The following is a 22,345-nucleotide window of genomic DNA, read 5'->3' as shown; positions in this document are numbered from 1 at the left end:
ATGTGGCGGGTGAAACCTGGCAGTTGACAGCACTAAATGGATAAATGGTGTCTGTATAAGTGGGGAAGTTCTCAAAAGGAAAATGAACCTGCTGTTACTAGAAGAAACATAGACATAAAAGCAGTAAATGTCTACTCTGGGACACAACACCCTCATGTATCATTTACGGTTTCTGTGGGTAAAGGGCTAATAAGACCCCTTTTGCTTCTGCCTAAGAATTAAATTTTTTTTTAACGTTTATTTATTTTTGAGACAGAGAGAGACAGAGCATGAATGGGGGAGGGTCAGAGAGAGGGAGACACAAAATCTGAAACAGGCTCCAGGCGGTCGGCACAGAGCCCGACGCAGGGCTCAAACTCAGGGACCGCGAGATCATGACCTGAGCCGAAGTCAGCCGCTTAACCTACTGAGCCACCCAGGCGCCCCTTCTGCCTGAGAATTTAAACGTTAGTTAACTTTCTAGCTCTGTGTCACTGCAAACAAGATTAGCGTTGTTTATGATAAAAATAACCCCTAATTGGCAAATTGCATCTGGACTTGGAGGAACTACAGATGCACTATCATCACCAGGGGGAAGCCATATTTTGGGTTTGGGCTTCCCTGACTGTAATGACTTATAACTAATGGAGCACATCCCTTGTGGGGATCTGGAAGCTATGCTTGGGGTATTTATTCCATTGGGGCACCATCCTTCTAGACAGGGTGGCTCCAATGCCTGTCCACTGTAGATCTGTCACCTTGCAACTGAGCTATCACCTGGGGGGCCAAAGACAGCAGCTCCTGGACAACTCTGTAGGGACATGGTATGAAGGGGAACGGCTGACCTTGGCCAGCTGTGGTTTGTGCCCTATATCTTCAGAGTAAAGTGGTGTCAGATGTGGCCAGTGATAATTCCGTTATTCTGAAATCTTTAATTGAAGCCAAAAAGACCCTCTGGTGGGCATTGAAGTCATTCTCATAAATCTTTGAGATAGGGCAGTTGCTTTAAGGAAGCCCTGCTAGTGAGGGGTGACAGCAGCTCAACTCCAACTACTTAAAGGGAAAAAAAAAAAAAAAGGAATTTATTGACTCATTCAGTTAGACACTTTAGGCACAGGCAATTTTAGTTATGTCTGAATCCAGCAGCGCAAATGATGTCAACAGGGCTCTTGTCTCTTTTTCCGTTTCCAGCTCTGCTCTCCACTGTGCTGGCTTTATTCTTAGGCAAATTGTCCTCATCAGGTAACAGGGAGGACTGCTGATGGCTTAGCTGCTGCTGATTCTAGACTACAAATAGAATGCGCAGAAAAATAATCCCACGGTTGACCCTGATTGGCCTGGCGTGGCATGTGACCATACCTGAACCAAACAGTGTGACCAAGGGATATATTGTGGAAGAGGCAGGAGCCTGTAATTAACAGCTCCACAAAAATAGGCCACAGGCCCTCTAGAGGAAAAGATGACGGGCAGGAAACATCACCAGTGCTCTTCTCTCCTATCCCAGTGCATTCATGAACTTAAAAGGCTGCCTTCTTCATTTCTTGTCACCTGTCTCCCCACCCACAAGCACGCATTCATGCTGAGTTAAGTACTCCTGCGTGTCACCAGGGTTCAATTCCTATATTTCATTATCATTGCTTTTCATGTGTCCATTTTCCCTGTTGCACTCTGAGCTTCTTGAGGATGGGGCAGTGTATCTTTCATCCCGGCCACTCTATGGCTGAGCACAATATCTGGCATATTCATAGATGCTCAGTAATTGTGGAATAAATTAATGAATAATTTATAAAGGTATGTGACTAAATGTTTTCATGTAGTGTATAATCATGTCTCTCACATCTCTTTTTGTCATTTTTTTATATGAACCTTTCTCTTTTGTCTCCATTTGCATATATTTGAATAACCTAGATTCAATAATTTTTGGTCTATCATTTCCAAAATTTTGTTCATGGCTCAAGACTAAATTCTCTTCAATTAGGGGTCTAACTTGCTAACAGAAGACTGGGGGCCGAAGCAGTCTCTGTTCCTTCTCTTTGCCCTTCCTTAGTGACTTTATGAGAATGACAATGAGAGTCAGGCCTTCCAGCATAGAAGCTTGGGGATGTAGGCCTCACTGGCAAACAGGTCTGGCTCAAGAATAATGAATTAGGTGAATTTTTGGCACCATTTTGTTTCTCCAACTTCCATATATGTGTGAATGGAGAGCTCCATAGGGCTGATCCTCGTGGACATTTTGTTTTGCCATTTATTATTTCAACATTTTTCTTTTTTTCCCAGTTATGGGGGAATCATGTGCTGTTATCTCATGTTAACAGTCTCCATGATCTTTTGATTACCCTGCATTAGCAGATCAGATAACAAATCTCAGATTCAGATTCAGGAACCTTCTTATAAAGAGGCTTGTATCTTGTTTTTCACATTTCAGACATTTTTCTAAGCCTTTGGTTAATAACACACACGCCAATTTGTGTATTCTTTATTTTTTTAAAGTTTATTTATTTGTTTTGAGAGAAAGGAACACGTGTGACCAGGGGAGGGGCAGAGAGAGAGGGAAAGAGAGAGAATCCCAAACAGGCTTTGTGCTGTCAGCACAGAGCCTGATATGGGACTTGATCCCATGAACCATGAGATCATGATCTGAGTGGAAATCAAGAGTAGGTTACTTAACCGACTGAACTACCCAGGCACCCTCATGAGTGTTTTCTTTAAATGAAGAAAATACTTCTGCCTCCATTCCCCTCTCCGCGCCCCCCCCCCCCCAACTATCTTTTCTTCCTCCTTTAAAATATCTGGAGTTAGATAGGGCACCATCTGATGGGTGGCTCAGTTGGTTAAGCGTCCAACTTCAGCTCAGGTCATGGTCTCATGATTCATGGGTTCAAGCCTTATGTCGAGCTCTGTGCTGACGGCTCAGAGCCTGGAGCCTGCTTCGGATTCTGTGTCTCCCTCTCTCCCTCTTCCCTGCTTGTGCTCTGCCTCTCTCTGTTGTCTTGCTTATTAATAAATGTATAATAAACACTGGAGGTTTGTGATTTATTTTCAGAAAGGAAGAAAACCATTTCTTTGGGCAGCTGAGAGGGGCCACATTGAAATGATAGAAAAACTTATCTTCCTTAATCTACATACTTCAGAAAAAGACAAGGTGAGTTGGACTTTTATTTCTTTGCTGAGAATGAGAGAAGGGGGGGGGTGACAGCTGGTATATAGATTTGGTGATGGCATTTTGGTCAGGAATAGACTTGTTCACTTGTTACTACAGTCAGAATAATGGAATATCCAGATGAAATGAACCCACTTTGGCAGTGGATCATCCAGATTGCCAGTTTTCACCCAATAAATGTTTGTGAACTCAGTAGGTTATGTGGATTTTTTCCACTGTCAATTCCAGTGCTCTTTGTCCCTTGAGGTCTGCTGAAGAGTCTTTCTTACCTGACTGGGGAGGGAAACCCTGATAGACACCCATATCTATATTCACAGCTTTGATTATTTTCTTAGGAGAAATTCATATGTATACATAGAATTGTGGGCTCATAAGTTCTACACATTAAATTGTTTGGTATACATTGCTAAAACTATCTCCCAGAAATTTTTCACCAGTTTATCTTCACATAGGTTATGGGAATTGCTTTTATTGTTTCACCTTTTGCTAGCAAATTAGCAGCAAAGGTAGAATGAGGGGCATGGATGGTGTTTTCCCACTTGTTGGATCAACTATGTCTTTTCATTTGAAACTGTAAAAAATTATAAATTTCACTTGAAACTGTGGATAATGTGGCCCACACTCTGGACCACAGCTTTAACCGAAATGAAACCCCTCAGAAACCTCATTACAGGCCTGACCATTGGAGGGTCATGTTGCTCAGTGCAGCGGACTCTATGGTGAGTTTGTCTCTGTTGCAGGAGGGAAATACTGCCCTGCACCTTGCAGCAAAGCATGGTCACAGTCCTGCGGTCCATGTGCTGCTAACCCAGCAGCAAGAAATAAATGAGATCAATGAGGTATGTGAAGGTGCTCGTTAGGGGTGGGCACAAGACTCAAAAGTGGAAGGGTGGGAGGAATGGCTTTCATGGGAGGAAAACAAAGATGTTAGTGCCACAGAGTGTAAAATGTGATGTTACAAGATTCCTTCTTTTTTCTCTAAAGTATCCCAGCAAGTCATTTGTTAGTCCATTCATTTATTTACCCATTGACTCAAAAAATATTTGTTGAATATGTACTCTATTCTGGAGAGAGTATGTATTCTTATTCTAGAAGTCTAAGGGCAAGAAAGGCATTCAAAAAGGTGGGAGCTGAGAGGGCCAAGGCATAGAGATACAGAAAGGCTGTGCTCACCAGGAGACCTTGGCTTTGACTTGAAGATAGTGGAGACCTTGAAGGGTGTTAAGCAGCAGAGAGGAATGAGCTCTGTGTTGGTTACAGGTCTGTGACCGTCCCAGTGGTTTGAAGTGGGGGCTTGGTGCCTGCAGAGGCTGGAGGTGAGGACCCCAGTCAGGTGACAGTGGAAATTGCTGAAGCAAGAACTATGGAAAACCTGTCACCAGGGCACTTACAAGGAGCAAATGGGATGAAGCAATAGGAGGAGGCAGAGGCCACAGGATTTGTGACCAGAATTAGGGAGAGAGAAGACTTTCTGATACCTGACTCACTGGTTTGGACTACTGGGAGGGTGGGGTGCCCCCCCTAAGCTGTGAGCACAGGGCAGAGTATGTGGGTGAGATCAGTAACAAGGGTTTTGAATGGGTTTGTGATGAGGCACCTGGGAGGGGGGCAGACATTCAGGTGGGGAGCAGTGGGGAGATAGAAACTATCTGGGGTTCAGTGGAGGGTAGGGAGATAGAAACTGGGCATAAGGCTTAAGTGGAGAAGTTGTGCCAGGGAGACAGATCTGCTCTAGGTGGTCACTTTAAACCTTTGAGTCAATGATTTTTGGACTGGCTCTTTGGAAACTCAGGTGAATGGATTCCTCTTGGACTTCATAGTTTAACGTTCTGATAAATTCTAAACTTAATACCTCTCTGAGCAATACTCTAAGAGGTAATATAATCATTGAAGACATCGATGACTGTGAGGTGTATCATTATTTTATGTAACGCTAAGAAAAAATAATGCTGCCAATTAAACAGTGACACAAACAAGCAGCTTTTTTGTCCTTTAGAATAGTTTATACTTATGGAAAGAGTTTCTTAGATGTTTACCTTAGATTTTTTATTATACACATATAAAGGAACAAATAAATAAGTTGGTTAGTAAACTTCACACTGAGCTTGATTCTTACTCAGTCTTGATGTCCTGGCTTTTTCAAACAAAATACGGTCCTCTGTGCCTTCAAAGGTGCTTGCAATGCAACATTTCTTTAAGGTTACCCTATATGGTTTCTGAGATTTAAGCCAACACCCATTCTGATTTCATACACATGACAAGCAGTGACAGCATCACATATACTACCTGGTTGACTAAGATTGTGAGATGCATCCTGATCTCAGATAAAACAAGATGGGACTTAGTATTGGTGGCTTTTGACCATAAAACTAGCAACCGTGGGTAACCTAATGGAAAGGGAAGGCTATGAAAGGGCGTATATGTGATGCCTGGGCCAAGTCTGTATTCCCTTTGGACCAGAGAAGCCCACCAGGCTAGTCCCATGCATCCCTGGATCTGGGCACCCAGAGATTGAAAGCAGGGCTCTGACTGTGTGGGTCAGGTCCTGGCTCCGTCGCTCTTCTAGGTAAGTGATCTTGGGCTCAGCACATAGCCCGTCTTAGCCTCAGTTTACTCATCTGTCAAATAACCTCATAGGGCCATAGTGAAGTTTAAATGGGAAGGCTGTGGCACACAATTAGCACCTGGAGTAGTGCCTGGCACACAGTAGGCATGTAATAAGTGGCATCTGTTATCACTGGTGTTATCTTGGTGCAATAAATGGGGTCATAGTTATCATTTGTTGTTGTTGTTTTTTAAGTTTGTTTATTTTGAGAGATAGAGAGGGAGAGAGAGAACACAGTCAGGGGAGGGGCAGAGACAGAGAGAGAGAGAGAGAGAATCCCAAGCAGGCTGTATGCTGCCAGCACAGAACACAATGTGGGGCTCAAACTCACGAACCGTGAGATCATGACCTGAGCTGAAGTCGGACACTTAACTGATGAACCATACAGGCAGCCTCATGGTTATCATTTGTATCAGTGGTATATTATTATCCTCATTTTTTCTTTTCAAGTTCTTGGGAGAATTTAAGCCAAGCTTTCTTTTTTTGTATTTTCATAAGTTGATTTATTTATTGAGAGAGAGAGAGAAAGAGAGAGAGAGAGCATGAGTGCACACAGGGGAGGGGCGAGAGAGGAGGGAGAGAGAGAATCCCAAGCAAGCTCTGCACTGAAAGCTCCATCCCATGAACCATGACATCATGACCTGAGCCAAAATCAAGAGTCAGACACTTAACTGACTGAGCCACCCAGGCGCCCAAGCCAAGCTTTCACTTGAGGATCATGGACAAAAATAGAGCTTTCATTTGTTTACTTTAGTGTGCGTTCAGTCTTTTCTGACCATCTGGCATAATAATGATCAGGTTTAATTGGTTTAACTTATTTAAAGATCTCAGGAATTTGGTCTTCTTAAATACAAGTTACGAATGATGTGTGAGAAATGTGAGGAAAAAAAAAATGTGAATCACCTAGAATAAATCTTAGGTGTGATTAGCCTTCACAAATCAATATAGAGATCAAGTCCTATAGCCACAGGATTTAATTTAAAGTCTTGGTCATGCTTGCCCAGCTGTGTTTTAATACTTTACCACTGGAATGTGTGCACTTGGATTTTATCCACCATTTAGCTATTTTTGAGTTAGGGCACATTAGAGAGAGCTCATAAAGTCCAACACACTGTAATTGCAGATTATGATAGGTTTCATCTGCAGAGAATGAAGTGTCTAGTGATAATATCAGCCCTTTGAATAAGGCCCATAATCTTTATACAGTCATGGGCTGCCTGCATTTCCTAATGTAAGCTGTAGCCAGACCAGTTGGAGTGATCCATATGAATATACTCTAGTGGGGCTGTCTCTAAATAGTCTTGGAAGCAAACTCTCCTATCAGTAAGGAAATATGGGCATGCATCTGTCATATGCACATTTATAATTAAAGTAATACATTATAAAATATATGCCAGAAATATACATTTTAAAAATTTAAGATAAAAATAAATAGTAGTTTTGTATTTTCTCCACACTGAAATGATTATTTTAGAGATACCAGATATATTTTCCTTCCATTTCTTTTGTGTTCCTGTGTATATATATTCTTATTGGTTGTCCAGAGTTCATATGACTATTCTTTAGGTCTTGGACATTTTATTTTATTTTATTTTATTTTATTTTATTTTATTTTATTTTATTTTATTTTATTTTATTTTATTTTATTTTATTTATTTTTTTAAATATATGAAATTTATTGTCAAATTGGTTTCCATACAACACCCATTGTTTATCACAGCAGGTGCCTTCCTCAATACCCATCACCCACCCTCCCCTCCCTCCCGCCCCCCATCAGCCCTAAGTTTGTTCTCAGTTTTTAAGAGTCTTGGACATTTTATTTATATCCTTTTTTCTTTTCTTAAAAATTAGGCTGTCATGAGCCTCTTTGTATAAAAACCATAGTCTGAATTCCTCACTATTTCCTTTAGGTATATTCTTAAAGGGAGGATTGTTGGGTCACAGATACAAATGTTTATTAGGCTCCTGATATATTAAAGATGTGAATTCTTGGGGCGCCTAGGTGGCTCATTCGGTTGAGCATTGGATTCTTGATTTCAGCTCAGGTCATGATCCCAGGTTCATGGGATAGAGTCCTGCATCTGGCTCAGTGCTGGCAGCACAGAGCCTGCTTGGGATTGTCTTTTTCTGTCTCTCTGTTTCTGTCTGTCTCTCTCTCTTCCCCTCTGCTCCTCTTGGAGTGTGTGCACACATGATCTCTCTCTCAAATAAAAATTTAAAAAAAATTTTTAAATGATGTGTGAATTCTTTCCTTCACATTTTTCACTAATGCTTTTCCCACTGTGGTTTGCCATTTGGCATCTCTTTTCCAGGAAAATGAGAAGGCATATTATGAGGAGAAATTCCTCTGTAACAGATGGCTGTCCCAGACACTCATGTAAAGCAAGCTGGATATAGTTTTTCCATCTCATTGGGATGGGAACATTGGTTCCATGCCCCTGCATCCCTCTTGACATGATTGTTCATATCTAATTAGCTATAAGTAAAACCATTTGAATTTATCCTAATGCATTTTTAAGCAGAATAATGCCCATGGGGGGAATGTTTAGGGAGTGAGAAGGGATTCTGCATTTTCCCAAAATTTTCAGGAAAGAATCTGCATGAGAAAGGGGTAATATCCAAGTGGCTTTTGTGTGATACCAGTTCTTTCCTTTTTTTCTGTGTTTTGGCCTAAACTAAGCTCTCACTTTACCCTACTAGCATTTATCATAATGAGTTTCAGGAAACTTAATTACTGAGAAAGAGTATTACTGTGTTGTTGTTTTTTTAAATGACACACAATAGTTTAAATCAGTTTTAAACGTTAAAGCTATACTTGGTACAAATGTGCTTCTGTTTGTGTGTGTTTCACACTGCATTATAATTCATATTTCCATGATTATCTTGCTTAATAAGCTGTTACCTTCTTGTGGGCAGGATTTGTGTGTGTTTGTCATTTCAATCCCAAAGCCTTTGCCCAACAGGCAGTAAGTGTCCAATAAATGTTTTGGAGATAAAATAGTAAAGATTAAGAGTATAATGGTGGATGAAAACCCTGTAAGGAGGCAGAATAACAGGATCCGTATGGGTGCAGGCTTTGGAGCCAAACATCCGGATTTGCAGTCTAGCTTTGTCACTTTTCAGCTAAGGCTTAATTTCTTTATCTGTAAAATGGGGATATTAATCCTGACCTCGCAGGGTTGTGCATTTAACTCTGCCAAGGCATATAGTCTTGGCAATATAAGTTGTCATATAGATGCTCAGTAAATGCTATCCGTTAAGAGTAATGCACAAAAGGTATAGAGAAAGCATGCTGTTCCTCAAGTAATTTTATTTCATGTCAAGGGGCAATTAATTTTAACTTTTTTCCTTTTATTTATTTATTTTTTTTAAGAATGGAGAAACACCATTCTTTCTGGCTGTTAAAGGAGGTCATGAAGAATGCAGCAAAGTGCTCCTGACAGCAGGAAGTGATATCAACATTCCAAATAAGGTATGTGCTCCATGCCATGTTCGCTCACTCATTGGAGGGGGACTCAAAATGTTCTTTGAGTAATCTGGTCCTGCATTGATCCACTCACTAGGCCTTTGTAGAATTAATATTTTTAATTTTGGAAAACAGGGGCAAGCGGAACAGATAGTTGTTGTTCTCAAGTACAGAGACATTCTCACTGTACCTTGATTTCTCCCTAACAACTATACATGCCTGGCTTATACACAGTAAGTACAAAAAAAAATATTATTGTGTGGAAACCCACGTGGTCCGTCTGGAGCCTGAAGAGGGTAGGATAGAGCCTTCTTGTAAATACAGAATGCTTTTGTATTCATGGTGTTAAGATCCTTTATCACCTATCTTCTTTTTTTGGTGAGGAAATTAGAATTTAGAAAAGTTAAGGAACTCATTCAGGATTATCTGACCAGTTGGTGGCAGTGGGGAGGATTCTAACCAGGTTGATGGCCTTGCCTTCCAGATGGTTTTACTTTCTTATTCTATTTTTCTAAATAATTTTAAATTGCAATGAAAATAACAAAAAATCAGAAGTACCAAAGGGTACATGATGAAAAGTGTCATATTACAACTATACATCTCAATTTCTCCTCCCTAGAATTAATGTAATTCATAGCTTATCTTGCAGGAATTTTCCGTGCATTTACATGGAAAATGTACACGTGTGTAAGTACTGGCACCACATAGATGATAGCACACTGCATGTATCTGCTGCTCTGCACCTTGTTTATTTTTTAAGTGCCAATAAATGTTGGAGCTCTCTCCATAGCAGAGCAGTGTATAGGCACACCTTAAAGATATTGCAGGTTTGGTTCCAGGCCACTGCGTATCATAATAGAGTGAGTGAAATGAATTTATTGGTTTCCCAGTTCATGTAAGAGTTAGGTTCACATTACACTATAGTCTGTTAAGTGTGCAATAGCATTATGACCCCCCAAAACAGTGCACACACCTTTATTACAAACTGCTTTATTGCTGGGGTGCCTGGGTGGCTCAGTCGGTTAGGCATCTGACTCTTGATTTTGATTCAGGTCATGATCTCACGGTTCATGAAATGGAGCCCCACATCGGGCTCTGCCCTGACTGCATGGAGCCTGGTTGGGATTCCCTCTCTCTCTCTCCCTCTCTCTCTACCCTTTCCCCTGCTCTCTGTCTCTCAAAAAAAAAAAAAAAAAAAAAAAATTTAAAAAAAATACTTTATTGCTAAAGAATGCTAATAACTATCCTCTACATTTTCAGTGAGTCATAATCTTTTTGCTGATGGAAGTTACCTCCTCCACTGAAGGTATGCCTATAGAGACAATTCCTTTTCAAATGGTACAAAGTTAAACACTAGAATCAAGAATTAAGTCCCAAACCAGTAATGTTTTATATTCTTGTATTCTGCGGGTGGAAGTATACTTTTGTACAATGCTTTTGGAAAAAAGCATTCTGTCACTTTCCTTTCACCCAGGCTTGAGAAATTCTGTTAAGGGAATAACCTTGGAAAAAGCTACATGCATTAAGATAGATAATAAAGTTACTTCCAGTGGCTGAGAATTAGATACAACCTATATATGCAATGAAGTCTGTAGGAAAGCCACATAAAAGTTTGCTGCACCTTTTTCTTGGAATACCATGTTACTATTAAAAAATATTAATGATTGGGGTACCTGGGTGGCTCAATCAGTTAAGCATCCGACTTCAGCTCCAACAGTGATCGGGTTTGAGCCCCACGTCCGGCTCTGTGCTGACAGCTCAGAGCCTGGGGCCTGCTTTGGATTCTGTGTCTTATTCTCTATCTCTCCCCCACTAAATATATTGCAATATTGAAAAATGTTTATGATAGAACCCTAATAGAAAAACAATATGTGTTTATACATAAATTTTCACTGTCTTAAATTTACATTTCCATGGACAAGATTGCGGGAGAGAATGGAAAATGAAGATACTATGAGTTGATTCCCACTGATGTTGCAGGCTTATCTATGCAGTAAATGAACCTCACATTAATAATTCATGGGGCCCATGAAATCCTGAGAATGTAGAGAGCTGTGCTGTTGTTCAGGCATTCCCAAGTGCTTCCCTGCCTACCCCCCCTACTATCTACAGCCACCCTGGAGTCCCTGGGAAGGCCTCCCTCATTATCAGGGTCCTTTGAGCTCATTCGTTTTGGCTGACTCCATCATTCTGTACCCTCCCTCCCTTCTGTACTTAATTTTGTTTGGCCCCCAGAGAGGTTTTGCTTTGTAATGGTTTTCACATGCTCACATTCTCCCTCCCACCCCCTGCCCCGACCTCGCCTAGGACTTACAGGCCCCACATTGTCCATATCCTTATAGTCTTGGCCTCATCAAGGCACCCCAGAAATTGTTCTGAGTCCATTTTTGAGCTTTTACATTTTGAGTTTTCCCCTGAGTTCATTAGCAAACTTCCTAGATGAACAGCCTAACCCAGCAAAGACCCTGGGGGAATAAGCTGTGTGCACCAGGAAGCATGCAGCATGGACACATTACTATGGGGACAAGTTAGACTATTTTGCTCTTCCATCTGTAGGTGATTACTGTGTTTGATCTTGGAAATGCGTCACCTGTTGACAGTGATTAGTCTTGCCCTCCAGGAGCAAGGTCTGTCCATCCATCCGTCTGTTCCTTCCTTCCTTCCTTCCTTCCTTCCTTCCTTCCTTCCTTCCTTCCTTCCTCTTTATTTATTTTTGAGGGGGGAGGGGGGAGAGAGAGAGAGAAACAGAGAATGTACAAATGGGGGAGGGGCAGAGAGAGGGGGAGAGAGAGGATCTGAAGCAGGCTCCACACGGATAGCAGACAGCCTGATGTGGGGTTCAAACTCATGAACCGTGAGATCATGACCTGAATCGAAGTTGAATGCTTAACCAACTAAGCCACCCAGGTGCCCCTGGGTCATTTCTGAGAAGGTGATTGGAGAGAATTGATTTAGCTATGAGCAGAGACTTCCTTCATTTGTGCTGGATGTAATACTGCCCAGAGTTTGGTCAATAGATGCTCTTCAGGGTCATACTAAATGCCTCTGGTCCAGTGAAGACTTTTGTAGACCTTAACAACTCATTTCTGGAGACCCCACCCTCATATCCTATCGAACATATTTAAATGCCCCAACATTCCACATTAATTTTTTTTGCTGTAAATTATTTTCTAAGACTTTCTTATTGGCTGTGATAAACTACCCTAATTTATGACTGACGCTGGTTTCTTAGAACTCTCTACGTACTTGGGAATTAGAGGAGGTGAAAAAATTTAACCTACAAATTGTTAACAAATGTAATGAATATTTTATGACTGTTACATTTAACAATCAATGAGGTATGAATATGTCAATTAAATATTTATTCACTTCAAGTTCCTGGTTTTCTTTTGGTATCTTGGAATCAATAATTTTTTTGCTAAAGATTTTAAACATTTCTTTGGCTCCTAAAAAGTCTGTAGGCCCTATACACAGTGCCTATAGTGCCTCTGGGGTAAAGTGCTGGAGTGCCACAGCTCTTCCTACTACGTTCTGGCTTCAGGTTCTTCACAAACTTGTTTCTGATTTAGATCTTTTCATTCGGGCACTTCTTACCATTTTGATCTCAGTCCAAATTTCACCCCACCTGGGAGGATTTTCTTGATCACTCACCAGAAAGTAGCCATCCAGCCCTGCTGTTTTACTTCATTTTGTTGCACTTATTATTAGCTGATATTATTCTAATAACATCTAGATTTAGTAAATGGATTTATTCTCCCATCTACGGATTCACTGATCTACCAGTCTGCCAATCTATAGATCAGTTGATTGTCCACCTCTACTGGAATGTGATAATGGGCATCTTGTTAACCGTCATATCTCCCCACTATCCAACATGGTGCCTGGCAGATAATAAACGCTCAATTATTTCTTTGTGGAATGAATATGATGATGGTTATGATTACTGTACATATTTACTAGCTCATTTATCCTCTCAATATTACTATGGTTTGAGACAAAGAGGTAGGATGGTGTGATAGGTACACAAAATAATGCTCCCCCGCCCCCGCCCAATGTTTTCCATATCCTAATCCTCGGAACCTGTGAATATGTTATATTACAAGGCAAAGTGGGATTCAGGTTGCACATGGAATTAAGGTTGCTAATCAGCTGACCTTAAAATGAGATTATCCTCATTTATCCAGGTTGGGCCCAATGTAATCACACAGGTCTTTTAAAGTAGAAGAGGAAGGCAAATGAGGAGGCCAAAATGATAGAGGGTGAAGACTTGGCGGACCATTGCTGGTGCGCCTGAAGATGGAGAGAGAGGCCATGAGCCACAGGATGTGGGCAGCAATGTCCACAAACTGGCAAAGTCAAAGACGTGGATCTTCCCAAGGGCCTCCAGAAAGGCCTGTAATTTAGCCCAGTGAGACCCATTTCAGACTTCAGACCTCCAGAATTGTAACAGTACATTCGTATTTTTTAAGCCACTGAGTTTGTGGCAATTGGTTATTAGCAGTGATAAAAACTAATAGTTAGGTTCTTTTTTACAGATGAAGACAAAGAGGCCCGTACTTGAGAGGCCACTTATTCAAGGTCATATAGTAGGAGCTCAAGCTAGAGTCCAGTTGGTCAGCATGTGTATTGTTCTTTTTAGTATCATCTTATCTATTGGCTTCATAACAAACCAACCCAGAGTGCAATGGCTTAAACCAACAACACCTTATTATCTTTCATGGCTCTTGGACTGAGAAATTCTTACTTTGGGTCTGTTATGTGGTTGTAGTCAGATGTCAGCCAGGACTTAGGTTATTTGAAAGCTTAAGTGAGCTGACTCACTCACATGACTGGCAGTTGGTGCCATCTGTCAGCTGGGAGCTCAGCTGGGGCTCTTGAATGGCATGGACGTGTGGTCTCTCTTCTTCACAGCATGGCAGCTGGTTTTTAATAGGCAGGGAGGTGAAGCTGCCAAGCTGGGTAGCGGCTGCACCTGGGTCTGGCACACTGTCATTTCTGCCATACTCTGCTGATTGGTCCAAGCAGTTATAGGGTCCACTCAGATTCAAGGGGAGACCTCTTGATGAGGCAGTGGGCAGTCTCAGGCCCGCATGTGAGATGGTACTTACTTATGTAGCCACTTTTTGGAAAACATAACATCCTGTAGAACCTTATTTGGTTGGTGGGCCTAGAAATACTTTGTAGCAGTCTTAAAATTAATCCATCAACAACTATCCATTGTCCTTATACTGTTGCAAAGCACCATACTAAGACTTTTTGGAGGATAGCAGGATAAATCAAGAACAATTTTCTCATCTAGTGTTCACAGTAAGTGAAGTCACTTGAGCACAGGGAAGGTAGGAGGCAGCTGGTACCAGGGAAGGAGAGGCATTGATGAAGGAGATGAATAAGGGGCCATGAGGGAACACTGCACATGGGTAGCAATCATGCCGAGCTTTGAAGCCAGACCTGGCAGAAAGGAGAGCTGCAGGTAAGCAGTCAGGGTTGCAGCAGGTATTGAGGCATTTCCTGGGACCAACACCAAGTCAGCCTTTTTAGCTCAAGGAGGGTGTTTGCAGAGTGTATGGAGAGAAGACTCAGCCCTAGTCCACTTTGTACTTAGAGAGGGGAAACAGGGATTTAACTCATATTTGCTTGAGGCATGTGTCACCTCAGACTCTCTTTTTATAGGAAACACTTAGAAATAACAAAGAGGCCCTCAAAATAATCAAAAACACATTGGATTTTCTTTTTTAAATAGTTGTATATTTCTTTGTATTAATTAATTACCATGTGATGAATATCAGAAAGCAGGCTGGATTCTAATGGGGATCTTCCCTGCCTTTTCCACCTGTGTTTTGCAGCTCAACATCAGTGCTTTGCAGATAGCAACCCAGAACGGCCACACATCCCTTGTGAGCTGTCTTCTCAGTAAGCATGTTGACCTGTACCAGAAAGTGGAAGTGAGTCTGTTTCAATAACATGGGCTTTGATCCTGGTGCTGTGAGGCTGGCTGTGTGCAGAGATGCTCCTTGCAGATACTTGGGGGGTGGGGAGGAGGGGAACGAGATGTTCACAAAGGAGGAATTCTTTCTGGGGAAGCAGACTGACTCCTTTTGGAGGCTGAGTCTTAATCTTGAGAAATAAAATGCAAGGGATGAATTTTATAAAGTCTTTGAAGTTCCTGAACAAAATGAAATCTTTGTGCTTTAAATATTGATACTTGCTGCAATAAAACGTTCTCAGGTGTCCAGAGATGCCATTATTCTTGTATTAAATTTATCAGTCTGTGGAAAAAAGGACACTGCTATAAATGGGAAGGAGGATGATCTTTTTCCCCCCCTTCACTGAGTGATCTTGTTTTTCTTTTGCAAGTCCATCCTTTATACTGATTGAGGTTTTCTGAAGTTTGAGTTGGCTTTGGTAGGATTGAGGAAGGCCCTCTGTGCCAGCAGTAGATGGGAAGCATTCCTCTGTTTTTCACTTCTCCTGTGAGAATATTATTTCCTCTGATCTTGGTTAGCAATTACTATTTATTATATTAACTAGAGAGGAGGGGCGTGATTTGACCATGTCTGGTCAAATTTATTATATTAACTATTATTATATATTAACTATTATTATTTATTATATTAACTAGAGAGAAGGGATGTGATTTGACCATGTCTGGTCAAATTCCTCTAACATTAGAGGAATTGGCTCTGAACGCCCCGGGTCTGTCCAGGGATGCTTCCCATTTCTCAGGAAGGGCTGGGTCCCAGCAAGGCTGGTAGCCCTGGCTGGAAGGACACTGCCTACTTCCCTGGCCTGAGGGATGCTTTCTCTTTTTTCATGCTTGGTGCCTCAAGAAAGAACATCCTTCCAGAGAAGAAGAGGCCTGCATGGAAAGCCTCCCTCCCACACTGCCCTGACCTGCCCGATCATCTCCATTTCCTTGCTCACCCCCATGGCAGTCTGACTTCTGCAGCCATGGTGTCCTACCTGCCCCCCTTCTCTCCTCTTCCTCTGTGGGCTGGTGATGCTCTTGTCAACTCTGTACATCTCTTTTTCATAGGTTTCTTTCATAGTAGGTTTCCTGGGAAGGAGCCTGGTGCCAGTATTGGAGTCAGGCAGATCAGGGATTCAAATCCTGTCAAATCCATTTCTTGCCGCCAAGGCCTTGGGGAATTATTTAACTGCTCTGTTCCTTATATATAAAGTGGGGAATAGGAGAGCCTGGGTGGCTCAATTAGTTTGACTTCAGCTCAGATCATGATCTCACGGTTTGTGGGTTCAAGCCCTGATTGGGCTGTGTGCTGACAGCGTGGAACCTGGAGCCTGCTTCAGGTTCTGAGTCTCCCTCTCTCTGCCCATTCCTCGCTCATGCTCTGTCTCTGTCTCTCTCTCTCTCTTTCTCTCTCTCAAAATAAATAAATAAACAAACAAACAAACAAACATTAAAAAGTTTAAAAAATAAATACAGTGGGGAATAGATGTAACTGCTAGGATTATTGTAAATCAAAACTATTAGCCCAGAGTTTAGAATATAAACTATGGGGGAAGTGAGTGTACAGTAAGTAGCATTATAAGATGTTAAATGTACCTTACTGATGCTTATTATTAATATCTCTTTTTCTTGAGTAACACTGTGCTCTATCCTTATCATGCACCCTCGCACACACCTGTGTTGCCTGTCGGCTGTCTTGGCTCTCGGCTCTACTATTGTTCACAGCCTTGCTGGATCTTCTGCCTGCACCTGCTTTTTATACCTGTACCCGTCCCCCTCCTCCCTGCCTCTAACCTCCTAGGACCTTCCCTCCACCCTGACTGCCCCTGAGCTGTCTCTCACGCCTTCCCTCTTTTTCCCCACCTTTTTTTCTTTGCGGCTACCTTCTCTACTCCTGGAGACATTTCTCTCTTGTCATCATGGGCCAGTGGCACCTGTGTGTCAGTGAGGCAACAGGAGCTAAGTGTGTGATTCTAGAGCTGATCATGACATGACAGCCTGGCAGGGCTGGCGAAGAAGCCCACCTGTGGAGATGGCTGAGAGGGGCTGGGACACTTCAGGTGAAGGTGTGGCTACAGGATGGCTGCACCTTCATTTAACTGCAAATGAGGACAGGGGAGCATGCTGGAGAGGTTTGGTAAACATACTGGGGCTGTATATATACAGGAGAAGGCTAAACATGAGCATGGTGCCCCTGGGTGAATGGGTCATTAGTCCCATGGAATGATCTAGGGAGAAAGAACTCTAGATCAGATCATTTCAGGAAATGCTGAATGTGCATGCTTTTTCCTCCTTGTAGTTATTCCCCCCATACTTTAGCTTTTTGAAGGCTCTGAGAAGTCCTGCATTAAGCCTGTTTCATATTTCTTATCCTTCTTTTCAAAGCACAAATTTCAGTTCTTCAGGAAAGCTTTTTCTCATCTCCAGAAAGGTCAGCCCTCTGGCCATCCCATATATGCTCTTATACCACTTGCTACTTTTCGTCCAAAGCATTTATCACAATTTGTGCATTTATTTTGTGATTAAAACAATAACAACAACAACAATATATTCTTGCCCCACTGGATTGGAAGAATCCTGAGAATGCCAGGTTTGCCACTGAATCCCTAGCCTCCCATAGTAGGTGCTCAGTGTCTAGTCCTGGAATGAATGAGGGGGCAGAGCTGATTGCTGGTAAGCTGGTTTGCTGCACAGCCTTGGGGTGGAAATGATGCTGAACACTCGCTATTGGCCTGCCGCCGCCGTGCAAGGCAATTCCAGTACTCAGAGATTATTAGGAAACGTCTGTCGAAATGAATTGCTTTTTGGTGTGAATGATGAAGCCAAAACCTCTTGGATTTGAAAATTTCTTTCTTTCTGCAGCCGAAGGAGTCCCCTCTTCATTTAGCTGTTATCCACAACCATATCACAGTTGTAAAGAGCTTATTAAGTGCACAGCATGACATTGACATCTTAAATCAGGTAAGCCAGCAGTCCGAACCCAGAGAGTCTGTTTTCTTATGATTCAAGGTAGTGTGTGACTACGGGTAATTTTGAGCAAGTTCAAGTTGCCCTAAAAATTTCCCAGGAGGAATATACATATTCTTTTTATCCATTTTCTGCTGTAACCCCCACTCCCACTTGCACACACATACTTTTTCAAACACACAACCGGGGTTCAGTTAGTGCTCACATTTAACAGGCCCAGCACTTCTGGTAGATAAACAGTAGCTCAGAGTTAAATTGCCAGATGCTCTTTAAATCAAAGCCCACTCCTTCATTATGAAATATAATTGGCCAGTAGCCCTTTGCCACAAGGAGGAAGCTTTGTTTCTATATTAGAGACTGTAAATGTGTCTTTTACCCAAAGGCAAAAGAGACCTCTTGGAATAAAAAAGATCACCATAAATTAAATCTACTGGAGCAGAGTCAAATGCTCCATAAAAGGAATCCATCACTAGCTGGTTGTGGAAATGCTGAGTTGGAAGATTAACGGGGGTGGGTACTGTCTGAATCAGGGCCTCCTCCGGGGCTGAGCTGCCTCTCCCAAGAGCTGTGGGAAGTAGGAAGAGAAACTCTTGGAAGAGGAGCTCTTTTGGAGCCCTGGAGACAGGTGAGAACTCTGGACTCCTCTTGGCTTTCTGACTGCCTCTACCTAGAGGAGCCTCAGCTGGACCCTGAGGGGAGGGAGCAGCCTCCCTATGGTGGACATACCTGTCCTAACCACCCCCCGCCCCCCACACTGGGAGCCCCTGTTTCCATGTCTTTGGAACCAGAGCAGTGCCACAGATCTCTCCAGTCTCCTCCATCTCCAACCTAGGAGTTCCTTTGTGCCACATGGGAATAGAGACTTACCTACCCTTCCATCCCTTCCTTCCTCCAGGGACCTTGCTCCTCCCTGTGTTTTACCATCCCAAATGTTTGTAGGGAGGGAAGGAATGTTATTATACATACTTAGGTGTCCAAGTATGTTAATGCCCCAAATATTTGCTTACGTGCAGAATTTTTGCACTATACACAGAACTTGTGTGTGATTTTGGTTTCACCAGAATTGGCCAGATTCACTCTAGAAAGGAGGGTTTGTTAGTCTGCCCGCCAGGTATAGAACTAGACTTGACCATTTCAATTCTCTGTTAGATTGGGAATATACTCAATGTATAACAATAAGAAAATATAAATAAGATAAAAATTTATAATTATCATCCCCCCCCCAATAAAGAGAACTCTTGTTAACGTATTGGTTCATTTCCTGTCCTCTAGACTTACAGCAGTATCGTCAAATTGAGATGATATTGGTGTTTGAGGTATGACCCTGTGTCTCTGTTCCATGTTGATAGAGACCTTTGATAGTTTGCTGGTGTAAGTGTGATGTTTTGGATGAGCCCCCAGAGGGGCTGATTGCCACCCAAAAGTGAGTCTTTAATAAATGCTTTCTAATACTAATTATGTTAACGCTCCAAGCAGGTTGATCCTGTGCTCAGGTTGGCAGAGTACTGAGCTAGATGCTATTGTCCAGCTCTGTGACCCTGGGGAAGTTGCTTCCTGTCTCTGGTTTAAGGGTTGGGCTAGACCATAAACAACGTTCCTTTCAGTACTAATATTTTAGAAATGTCTGTCTGCACATCAGCATGATGCTCATGACTCTAACTCCCCATTCTTCCCTCCCCTCAGTTCCTGGCAGCCACCACTCTGCTTTCTGTCTCTATGAACTTGACTCTTCTAGTCTGTCATAATGAAGTGAGAGGTTAAAGTGTGTTATTTTCTTGTGATTTCGTATTTCTTGGAAACACTGTTACCCTCTTGGTAAGAAAACGATTACCCCAGAGAGAAATTAGAAGTCTTGTACTCTCTTATACATTATAACTAAGAAATTTACAAGATAGAGAAAAGCATCAATAAGGCAATAAAAATAACTCCCTAATCCTGCCATCTAGACATTATCGTTAATATTGTTGATGTGTTTCCTTCTCTAGATACAGTGTTGTGTCCAAAGTCTGTCAGTGTTAAATGAGTACTTTTTCCATTTTAAGAATTAATCTTGGAAACCACTGTTTAATTTGTAGTTAAGTACACATAACGTAACATTTACGATTTTAACCGTTGTTGAAGGTACACTTCAGTGACCTGAAGCACAGTCACGTTGCTCTGCCTCCACCCCGACCACCCAGTTCCACAACTCCTTCCATGTTCCCAAACTGAAACTCTGCTCATGACTCTAACTCCCCATTCTTCCCTCCCCGAAGTTCCTGGCAACCACCACTCTGCTTTCTGTCTCTATGAACTTGACTATTCTAGTCTGTCATAATGAAGTAATGCTTCAGAAATCATTTTTAATGGTTGCCTGCTAATCCGACATGTGGATATACCTCAATTTACCCAGCAAGTCTCTTTGTCAAACATGTAACTTTCTTTCAGTTTTTCACTGTTACCAACAATCCTACAGTGAATGTCCCCTGTACCTATTTAAAAATGTGATCTTAATCTATTTTCCCATATGCCTATATAGGGCACCTCTACTTTCCCTTTGTCTTTTCATTATGCAAGTTTTTTCCCCCTCCTTAATGTGTTTAGATTACATTTTTGAAATTTCTCATGGCAGAGGCAGCAGACTCCTTTGCACCTAGCTGCTGATCTTGGCCATGTGGAACTGGTGGACACTTTGCTGAAGGCAGGCTGTGACCTGAAGGTCGTTGATAAGGTAAGCTCATGGACTTCACCCTGTTCAGCCAAGGTGGTTGTGAAGAGCTGTCTGCAGGCTGTAAGCCTTGACAGCAACCATAGCATACCCTTTGTGAAAAGACTGGATAAACCTTACACAAACATTGTAACGTGGTCGTCAGCAAAACATCCTGATTGTGATTGAGATATGTAGGTAAGAAATTTTACTCTGAATAATAAAATCTGTATTTTTTTAAGTTTTTTTTTTTTTTTTTTTATAAGTAATCTCTACACCCAATGTGGGTCTTGAATTTACAACCCCAAGATTGAGAGTCGCATGCTCTACCAACTCAGCCATCCAGGCGTCCCTAAAGCATATATTTTTTAAATTAAAATTATGTATTAGGGGCGCCTGGGTGGCTCAGTCGGTTAAGCATCTGACTTTGGCTCAGGTCATGATCTCATGGTTCGTGGGTTTGAGCCCCGTGTCACGCTCTGTGCTGACAGCTTGGAGCCTGGAGCCTGCTTTGGATTCTGTGTCTCCCTCTGTCTCTGCCCCTCCCGTGCTCATGATCTGTCTCTGAAAAATAAACAAACATTAAAAAAATTTTTTTAATAAAAAAATAAAATTGTGTATTAGTCTTTGGAAAAGATTAAAGATTCAGGTGGTCCAAAAATTTAAAAATATAATCAGTAAGGGTTTTACAATAAAAGTGTCCCACCCGCCCTTGACCCCGTTTGTCTGGTTCCCATACTACCCTTGCTAGTGGATCTATTATCATAAATTTCTGTTTTTTCCAGTTTCTTTTTATGCATAAACAAGCAAACATAAATATATAATACTCTTACTACATTCCTCTCTCCTTTTTACACAGTGGTGATATACTTGTACATATTGTCCTGCATTTAGCTTTTTTCCTTTAAAAATATAGAGTAGAAGCTGTTCCATATTAGTACAAGGAGAGTTTCTCCATTCTTTTTTAGGTAGCTGTGGTATGGACATATCATAATTTGTTTAGTTATCAGCTGATGGGCATTTAAATTGTTCCTAAGCTTTAGCTTTTATAAACAGAGATGCAGTGAATAAACATACATGTCTAAAATTTTTTTACTTAAAATTAAAAAAAAATTTTAAATTGTAAAATAAATACAACAAAATTTATCATCTTAACCATTAAAAAAAATTTTTTTAATGTTTATTTTTGAGACAGAGAGAGACAGAGTATGAGTAGGGGAGAGGCAGAGAGAGGGAGACACAGAATCTGAAGCAGGCTCCAGGCTCTGAGCTGTCAGCACAGAGCCCGACACGGGGCTCAAACCCACAAACTGTGAGATCATGACCTGGGCCAAAGTCGGATGCTCAACCAACCAAGCCACCCAGGTGCCCCATCATCTTACCTATTTTTAAGTGGACAGTTCAGTAGTGTTAAGTCGATTCACACTATTATGTAACCAGTCTCCAGAACTTTTTCATCTTGCAAAACTGAAACTCTATGAACAACAACTACGCATTTCCTCGTCCTTCCCCAGCCC

At 41.7% G+C, this 22,345-nt stretch overlaps 1 protein-coding gene across 1 annotated transcript in view; it reads left to right on the top strand.

The window, feature by feature from the left end:
• The window catches only part of ANKDD1B (ankyrin repeat and death domain containing 1B), a 65,252-nt gene that overhangs the window by 29,024 nt on the left and 13,883 nt on the right, over nucleotides 1-22,345 (top strand). The window contains exons 6-11 of the mRNA XM_019462986.2: nucleotides 3,023-3,121; nucleotides 3,880-3,978; nucleotides 9,118-9,216; nucleotides 15,054-15,152; nucleotides 18,038-18,136; nucleotides 20,754-20,852. Of these exons, the coding sequence (XP_019318531.2) occupies nucleotides 3,023-3,121; nucleotides 3,880-3,978; nucleotides 9,118-9,216; nucleotides 15,054-15,152; nucleotides 18,038-18,136; nucleotides 20,754-20,852 (594 nt within the window). The remainder of the gene's footprint in view (nucleotides 1-3,022; nucleotides 3,122-3,879; nucleotides 3,979-9,117; nucleotides 9,217-15,053; nucleotides 15,153-18,037; nucleotides 18,137-20,753; nucleotides 20,853-22,345) is intronic.

Source organism: Panthera pardus, unplaced genomic scaffold (assembly GCF_024362965.1).
Source record: "Panthera pardus isolate Hobbes unplaced genomic scaffold, ASM2436296v1 HiC_scaffold_2, whole genome shotgun sequence".
Classification (NCBI taxonomy): domain Eukaryota; kingdom Metazoa; phylum Chordata; class Mammalia; order Carnivora; family Felidae; genus Panthera; species Panthera pardus.
Note: the sequence above shows the minus strand (reverse complement) of the source record. Positions and strands in the feature narration are given on the sequence as shown.